Raw genomic sequence first — 9,173 nt, forward strand, 5'->3', positions numbered from 1 at the left:
TCGTTAAAGCTTTTCCTATTTTTTTCCCTTTTTTTTTTTTTTGGCGTTTAAATAAATATTTAAAACTGAGGCAATGAAATGGGACTTTCATGGTTTTTCTTTGCTGCTTCGTGAGAAACCTAAGTGGGTGAGAGGCGCAGCAACACCCCTAGGCGTGAGCATCACCAGCCAGCCCGGACCTCTGGTGATGCTCGGCAGCGGCAGAGGCCAACTGAGCCCCAAAAGCCTCCTCCTGCAGCCCGTCACCTAAATTAACCTGCCGAACCGCTGGCCACAACGCGAAGCTGCCCACCAAGGCTCGCTGCCCCCAACGCCGGTCCCGGCCGTGGGGACTCCACCAGCATGGGAGAAAGCAAGCGGCGCTGAGCTTTTCCAGTCTTATGGCTAAAAACTGTGTCCGTTGCTCCAAGCCGATTTTAAAACCTGACTTATTCTTGCTGAGGGGGCAGACTGGCCCCAACCCAGCCAACAGCCCAAACCCTCAGGCTTCGCAGGCGGGCGCGGGCGGGCAGCGCGTGCCAGGAAGCTGCAAGCTCACGGGCACTGCGAGCACCGCTGCCCCGCGCCCCGGCAGCCGCTTCGGCTGTGCCCTGCTGCGTCATGGGGCTCGTGCCGGGGCGTCCTGGAAGGGGCAGAGCCCTGTTTGCTCGGCCCCGGGTTGCACAAGTTCCCGGCAGCGCGGGGCAGGGGCGGCAGGGAGCCGCAGGCAGCCGGGAGCCGCATGCTCCGCTCGCGCCCGGGGTGCTGGAGGGGGCACAGCCCCGGCTACGCTCGGCCGGGGTTAACCACCGGCTGCGCTGGGGCTGGCGGCCTCGCGGGGTGGCTGGCCAGGCCTCAAACACATTGCTCCCAGTGAGGAAAAGCACGTATTTTTTTTTTTTCATTGAATAACTAACCCAAGTGCACTTAATTATGTGTTTGCCAACCTCAATACCTTCCCCCCCCCCCCAAATAAATAGAAAGATTTGCACATCTTAAAAAAAAAAAAAAAAAAAAAAAAAAGTTAAATCTGAGCTGAGGGCCCCGGTCGTCCCCGCACCTTGTGCCCACGGCCAGGGCACCACTGTGCTCGTGTCGGGGGTGCAGCGGTGGCCTCCGCCCCCCCCCCCCCCCAAGCACTCGCCCCAGGAGATGCCTATGGCACAGGACAGGGCCCAAAAGCGTGGGTCACGCCGGGTGCCCCCTTTGCACAAACACACCTGGGGCTGGCGCGCTGCTTATCCAAACACCTGCTAAATTAATTGCGGCTCACAAGAACAAAAGCCTCGCGCCTTTTCCGCCCGAGAAACCCCGCCACTTGCAAGTTTAACCTCACGATTGCCTCATCCCCTCTGAGCAAACAGCGGCGAGGTTAAGCAAGGGCGCTGCCGCATCCGCGGTATATAAGGGCAGCTGCATGCAGCGGCCCGGCAGCCTGGTCCCGGCCACCGCTGCCCACCGCTCACCGGGTCCGCCGCGATGCTGGCCGGCCTCACGCTCGCTCTGGGTCTGGCGCTGGCCCTGGCGGCCGAGCCGCCGAGCTGCGCCCCGCTCGTGCCGGCCGTGCTGGACAACGCGACCCTCACCGGGGTAAGGCAGGGCCGGGCAGCCCGGCTTCCCGCTCCCCATCCGCCCCGTTATTGCCCTGAAAAATGAACAATAAACAAGCGCCGGTCTAGCGGGGAGAAGGGCAAAGCGAGGCGGCACGGCCCCAGCCCTCGCGCCCCTCCCTGCTCCTCCCCACAGATCCTGGGAAAGTGGGTCTACCTCATCGGCTCCTCCAAGTACCCGCCCCACCTCGAGGAGCTCCGCGCGTTGAAGCACGCCATCTTCTTCTTTCACCCCGGCAGCCACGAGGATGAGCTCAACACCACGGAGATCATGAGAATGTAAGGGCGCCGGCTCGCGCACCCCGGCCCGCTTCGGCCTGCCCGTACGGCCACCAGCGGCTGGCGGCTCGCGGGCATTCACGCACCCCACCGGGCCCCTCCGCCCCCCAGGAACGAGACGTGCGTCACGAGGAAGAGCGGCAAGATCCACGTCTTCCGGGACAACGGCACGCTGATGCACGGTAAGCCGCGGCCCCGCCGCCCGCCTGCTCCCCGGGGCAGCGGGGCCCTCACCGCCCTGCCCCTTCGCCAGTCGACGGCCAGGTGACCTCCACGGCCGAGCTCATCCGAAGCGACAAGGACCTGCTGATCCTGAGGCACCTCAACGCCAACTTCCCGGGCCTGAGCCTCTCGGGTGAGTGACGCTGCCCCGAGGCCGGTTCCCCCGCGCTGGGGAGGATGGCGGGGCTGCAGGAGGCTCCCCAGGAGCCGGGTCTCCCCGAGAGGGACCACGGGGAAGGACGGGACCCCAGCGGCCGCCCGTTGTAGGCCTTTGTGCACCTTCCTCAGTCCTGAAGGCCCATCCTGATCCTCCAGGAAGCCTCAGGACCAGTCCAGGCCCCCATTACTACCCTCCATCCTCCACACACGGGCTGGGACGGGGGGGGCCACAGGCGCAGCACTGCTGCTGGCCATGGGGCTCCCGTCGCTCTGGCCCGGGAAGGCTCCAGACGCACCCAAAAGGCGTCGGAGACACCCGAGGAGCTGACTTTATTAAGTGCTTTTTTTTTTCCCCCCCCTTCCCCATTCTCCCTCTAATTCTTCACGGCATTTTTCAACCAGCGCGCTCCCCCAACGTGAGCAAGGAGCACCTGGAGGAGTTCAGAGCGCAGCTGGCGTGCCACAAGTTCACGGACGACGAAATCTTCCTGTCTTCCGAAAAGGTACGAGCCGCCCCCCCCCCCCCCCCCCCCCCCGCCCCGGGACAGGCAAGGCCCGAGCGGCTGGCCACGGAGCGGGACGAGACGCCCCGGCCCCGCGAAGGGTGGCCTCCCTGGTGAGCAGGCTCCCGGTGCCAGCGCCTGGGCCACCGCGGTGCTGATGCCGGCCCTTCTCCCCCAAGGATGCGTGTCCCGTGCCCGGAGAGGAGCCGGATGAAGACGGTGAGGCAGCACCAGCGCCGCAGCCAGTCTAGCCCTGGCCCCATGCATCGGCCTCCTCCTCCTCCTCCTCCCGCCGAGGCCACCCCGGCACCAGGAGCCGCCAGCCCAGCGCGGCGCAGCACCTCGCACGCTCTCAGGACTTGCCATCAAGCGCGTTGGGGGTTTTGTTTTTCCTCTCTCAAGGCACACAGAACGCCCCTGGCTGACGAAATCCACTGTTTTTCTGCTCTTGTTCCAAAATAAACCTGTGTGTGACGAGCACCCGGCGCGTGCTTGCTGGTGCCGAGAGGCCCCAGGAGCATCGTGCGCGACCGCGCGGGGGGGCCACGGCCGAGCGTTGCACCAGACGGGGATTTCCCGTTCCTACAGTGCTGGTTCCCATAAAAAACACCAAGGTATTTGGCTGCCAGCCAGCGAGAACCAGCAAGCTGGTTTCTCTCTTTCAAGGGAGAAACCCCCCGGCACAGCCCCCTCTGCTCATCCATCCCGCCGATGCACACGGCCGACGGCACTAACTTGGGCAACCCCAGCGGCACGGGTGCAGCTGGGAGCCTGGCACCTTACCTGTGCCTGCGGCCAGCTGAGGGGCCGGTCATCCTTGCTTCTCCTCCGGGAGGAATGGAAGACATTTCCCCACACATTCGGGCTTGTGCACGTCCCTCCGGCGCTCCCACCGCTCCGGGCAGCCCGGTGCTAATGCCACCCAGGGGCAACAGGAGCCGCTTTTCCCCCACGTTGCCCATCTCCCTTTCCGGGGGGCCAATGTCCCTCCGGCAGTTCCCCCCGCGTGGCAGCAACCCTCGACAGCGCGACGTGGACCGAGCGCGGCCGGAAGGGGGGCGGCAGGGAGGCGCGACGCTGCGGGCTGCCGTCAAGGGCGTTTTTCAGAAGGGCCAAGCCACCCGCGGACCACACACGCATCACATCACCTGCCCCATTTTATTTCCTTTCCAAGCCTCAGTAGGCTTCAGGTGACCGCGGAGAGCCCCGGGGCGAGCCCCCGTGGCAGGGGGACGCGCAAGGTCGCGACGCGCAGCCTTTGGCGTCCATAAAGCCTGTGAAGCGATGCCTTGCCGGGAACACGGCGCGAACCTGCCCTCGTCCGCGAGGAAGGAAGCTGGCCCGTTTTAAGGGTTATTGCACAATCCTTCTGGGGAAGGAGGGGAAAGCTGCCAGCGTGTTTCGGAGAACTGATTAAGCCTCCCACTCCAAATATTATCTCCTATTCCTTGAGGAAATTAGGTGAAGCAGTTGCAATGAGAAAGCAGCGTTGACCCATTTTGCAAAAGCTACATCGATCTGAACAGACCGGAGGACGGTTTCTGAATTTTTATACCACCACAAACAGACAAAAAGCCAGAGCCCCGTGACAGCGTCCGAGGGAGAGACGCACGTGCTCCTGAGCGCGTTACGGCCGCGTCCATCCCGCCCGAGGGGTTTCCTTCGGCTCCCAACAGCTTCTCCAGCCACTCAATGCCAATATTGCCGCGCTGGTGCCCCTCCGTAAGCCACCACCCCACAGGCACCACACGTCGCTCCCAGAGCCGCACCGGAGAGCGGAGCTCACTGCCTCTGGCTCCTTCACATTTAAAACAAAAACACTAAGTATTCCAAAGAAATAGTAAATATTCTAGCAGTTCCCAACCTCCAACTCTCTTCTCCCAAAGTCGCAACCCAGGGTACCACGGGGATGCTCCCGAGCGTCAGCTCCGAGGAGCTTTTCCGCATCCGATACCAAGCGCGGAGGGAGGAGACGTGCTCAGGGCTGTCTCTGCGGTGTGCAAACTCCCTGCTAAAGTAGCTTCCAGCTGCCACCCAACACTGGCACACACGCATAAAATTGCCAGCTCAAAGCCCGCAGCAACTTAGCTTTGCCGGTGGTCAGTGATATTCCCAAAACGGCCTCTCTGGGGGTTACGGGAACATCAAAGTATCCCATTAAAACATGAATCTCTGGGCAGAGCCAAAAGAGTAATTAAAGGCAAAACCCACGTAGGCCATAAGCACTTGGAGAAAAGGGAGCAAAGACGAGGCTGATATGTTGGTGAAATCTCACCCTTTTTTGCACCCAGCTGTGATTTTGCAGCGCCGGGGTCACGGGGCAGAGCGCAGAGCCCCTGTGCCTGGCAGCTCCTGGTGCAGCTCCGCAAAGCGGCACGTTAAACCTCGATAGAGCTTCTCACGGCCCTTTCGAGCTCCAAAGCGATTGCCTAAGAGAGCTGGAGGATGCTTTTGGCAGGCCACCTCCCTGCCCCGGCCTGTTCCCTCCCCGGGACGCAGGTCCCCTCTCGCCTCCGGGGCCATGGGGCATCGTGCTGCCCCCGCGGCCACGTTTAACCCCATCAGAGGGGGAAACGGGAGGAAGGCGGGCAGGGACGAAGGGAACCCTTCAGCAACTCCAGTGCTCAACCTGGTAATTTATCGCAGCCTGGCTAAACCATCAGATTTTGCCCTGAATTGTCTCATTTTGCATAAACAGCCCACAGAGGGGCAGACGGAGCACAGCGCCCGAGCCCCTGGCAAGCCACCGCCCCGCGTCAGCAGAGGCTGCAAAAATGTCACCCCCCAAAAAGCCCTGGTTGCTTTTTGGGCCCCTAAAGGAGCCACATGCAAGCAAGTCCACAGAATAGCAGGTTATAAACGCCGTTTGGGAAGATTTACAGGAGCCACAGCCCTCGTTCTGCCCCGAGCAGAGCTGTGGACGGAGCTCCACGCGTGCACTGCAACAACAGGAATTTCTGAAACTTGGGGCTGCTTTTGACCTCAGCTTTAGCCACAAACTCCTGATCTCTCAGGAGATCAGGAACCGCTCCTGCTACTCATTAAACAAAGGAGTACAACCTGCTAACTCTGCACTCCCTTCCTGCAGAAACAGAGCTTTTCCTTCAGCGCTTTCCATCCAAACATTAACCAGACCCAACCCTAACCCAGGAAAGAATCTGCCACTCAGCCTAGGAATTTTTATCCTACAAATAACCTTGTGTCCAAACCAGCTTGACAGGGCTCCTCTTTCCAACAGGGTGTGAGAAAACCTTACTTTTTCTTCCCGCATGACAGCTGCTCTCTTGCTTGAGGAAACACCGAGCTTCTGGCTGTGTCCAAAAAACCACTTCTGAGCAGTCGGACCGGATCAGGCACAGTCTCCTACACCCCACAGCCTCCGGGTTTTTCTTCCAGAACACCTCTCACCATTTCACACAAATGTTAGGGGAACACACACATTTGCAAATGTGTTTGTGATCAGCAGTGAGGCGGCCAGGGGCTCCTTGGCCAACAAGGGTCACCTGGGGAGCCTGGGGCTTGCCCCAGGGAGTTAACGGGAAGCAGCTGCAAACATAGAGGGTCATAGAGCAGCCTGGATCACATTTAAATTTGGGTGAGACAGACAAAGCCTTGAGAAAGCCAAGATGACTGGAGTCATCGAGGACTGTTTGTCCTTAAAAGTGCTGGTGTGATGCCTGCTAGCTGAGGAGGGTTTCCGTGCCCTGCTGAGGTGCGGGACGTCACATCTTAAGGACTGAAATGGAACCAGTTAAACACAAAACAGATTTATGTGATCTTTGTCATCAGGCTGAAGGGAACACGAGTGAGCAGAGCAGTAGAGCAGAGACTCACACAGCATGTTCTCAGTCTGAGGCATTAGCAGAACTTAAACCATGTTGATTTGGATTGCCTGGGTACTGGAATATTTCTACCTATTTCTCAAAAACATTGAATGCCCTTTGCTCTTATTGAGCAAGCTGGTATAGCACAGCATTGCTCCAGAAACCCAACTTCTGCTTTACAGCACAGACTTAGAAAACAGCACTAGCAGCAGCTCAGGGCCTGGCTCCATGATCTGGAGCAGCATAAAGAGCCTGCACCTTCTCCAGGCCCCAGCATTAACTGCCACCAGAGCTGTACAGTTCAAACACCCAATGACCTTCCCAATGGGGGCTGTAAGGGACATAAGGGAACCGTCCAACAGGAAGGGATTGAGCTTGGTTTAGGAGCCTTTTTTTAGACTTATCATCAGATAAAAAGAATCGTTCCCTTGCTTCAGAAAATTCCCTTCTGCTGGTGCACAGGCAGTTTGATTTATTCCATTACCGATTGTGCTTTTGGAGGGAGCAGTGTCAAATGCAAGAAATCAAAAAAGGCAACAACCAACTCACAGAGCCCTTGGCTGTAGTCAGAGTGACATTTTCGGAAAGCCCCAAAGTTTGGGAGTGCCGGTAACTGCTAACGCTCAGTCAATAAATGCTTTGCTCCAATATGGTGCATTTAGATGACATGTCAGAGATCAGGAAGCTGGTTTGCTGAAGAGGTCAGAAGTGGGACTTGCAAGAAGAAATTTAATATTTGATTCACCTTGTGTACCATTAAACTAGTATTTGGGGGGAAAAAAAGAAATATAATTTTAAGCAATACAGGATCCAGGGCAAGGTGACATTTGGAAGCTTTTTCAGCACTGACTCAGTCGTTCCAGCTTCACACCAGATATTCCCAAACCAAGTTTGGACGAGAGCTCCACTAAAAATGCAGTATGTAGATCAAGCAGTAATGGAGACTAACCAGAAGAGGGCAATCCCTTACTTTTCTTTTTAAAGGAGCCTGCCAAGCATTCAACGAGTAGCTGAAATACATGGAAGGCTAGAAACTCAGCTTTAACTGAGCAGTCTAAAGAGAAAGATAATAAGGCTCAGCTAGAAGCAGCCATCTAGTTCTCTTGATAGCAACCCAGTTGCCAGAAATAGTTCAGCTGGGGCAGATGTTCCTTCTTAAACCCTTTGGACCAAGCTAGAGATCTCTGAGGTTTTCCATGGCAAGATTTGCAGTGTAGGATGACGCCACTGACAGGTTCCACTCCCGCCAAGAAGGGAGGGAGGTGCTAACCCCATCCAAGCTGGAGTTTTACTTCTCTGGAGAAAAACGTCCTGTTTCATCATTTCCCAATAAGCTCAGCACATTGGTGGTGGGAAGGCTCAAGTGCCAAGATTCCTCAGCTACAACGCAGCACTCTGAGCCCGTATTCCTGCTCTCCCTTCGTCCCATACACCCCTGCACTTGTCAGATACCTCACACTTCACCCAGCAGTGCAGCCCCCAGACCGACACGGGAGGGAAGCACTGTTGCTCTGTGTTTGTGAAAGGGAGGCAAGATTGGAGGAAAAAAAAAAAAGAAAGAAAGAAAAAGGCAGTGTTTTTAACTCCTTGTCTGGAAGGTAATTCAAGTCTCAGTTCTAAGCTAGTAATTAAGCACTGAAAATATCCTTCTTCCTTAAAAAGGAAGAAAGGACAAGCCCCAGGGAACATAGCAAAGAGTCCTCCTCCTCTCTCTGCAGCACTAGCCTGTCCCTGCTCTGCAAGGCAGTGTTTCCAGAGCACCATCTGAGTGTAGGGCCTTTGGCATCTCCTGGGATGAAAGTGAGATGTGTGAAGCCCAATCCAACAGCTTCCACCCCCCAGGCTCAGGGCCCAGGTCCCTGGACAGCCCTCCCTTCAAACACACCTTTACCAGCTTGTGACAGACAAACTTAACCCCCCACCTCGACAACTCAGACAGTTAAAGGGTAGGAGAGGGCAACAGCATTAGATAGGATGCTGCCAGCGGCCTTGAGCGCTGCAGTCTCAAGGAGGCTGATAAGTGTCTCAGCTGACTGAAGCTGACACCAGAGGAAAACAGCTTCTCAGATTACAAGGACCTAGACTTCATGAGTAGATTTATAGATGAGTAAAAGCCTTGAGTTACAACTGCAGACATAAGCAACCAGTAACCCCCCAGTCTGGCACCCATGGAGATTTTAAACCAAATCTTTCACAACTTTCACAACCAGCTATGGCTTTGAATGGCCTTCAGGGATAGCTCTTTTTTTTAAAAAAAGGGAAAAGGTACAAAGCCTTTCATCTTGAAAACCCTAAGCCTGGTTCTTTCAAGAGCATAACTGGACTGCAGAGTTTTCAGCTTTTCTGAGAGACTCAGTTCTCGGGGAAAGAAAAAAGAAAAGTCTACTAAACAGAGGAGCAAGGTCCAGCAAGCTCACAGAGATAAGTCAACAGTATCTGGACATCCCTGTCTCCTCACTACCATCATTAGCTTTGACCTTGGTTATGTTGTTTTTTCCTTTAACAAGGATTCTGTTCTCCCAGGCCCAGGTCCCAGGTAGGGCAGACCATTCCCAGTGTCGGCAACCTGTGAATCATTCCAGGAAGAGTCTGGCCAC

At 56.6% G+C, this 9,173-nt stretch overlaps 1 protein-coding gene across 1 annotated transcript; it reads left to right on the forward strand.

The window, feature by feature from the left end:
- The first annotated feature begins 1,394 nt into the window (after positions 1 to 1,394).
- On the forward strand, positions 1,395 to 3,232 carry LOC112991388 (alpha-1-acid glycoprotein 1-like). The gene is made up of 6 exons (XM_026113846.2): positions 1,395 to 1,569; positions 1,726 to 1,868; positions 1,980 to 2,050; positions 2,122 to 2,223; positions 2,652 to 2,752; positions 2,932 to 3,232. The coding sequence occupies exons 1-6, from the start codon at positions 1,459 to 1,461 to the stop codon at positions 3,001 to 3,003; spliced, it is 600 nt and encodes a 199-aa protein (XP_025969631.2). The 5' UTR covers positions 1,395 to 1,458; the 3' UTR covers positions 3,004 to 3,232.
- Positions 3,233 to 9,173: the final 5,941 nt, after the last annotated feature.

Source organism: Dromaius novaehollandiae, chromosome 20, assembly GCF_036370855.1.
Source record: "Dromaius novaehollandiae isolate bDroNov1 chromosome 20, bDroNov1.hap1, whole genome shotgun sequence".
Taxonomy (NCBI): Eukaryota; Metazoa; Chordata; class Aves; order Casuariiformes; family Dromaiidae; genus Dromaius; species Dromaius novaehollandiae.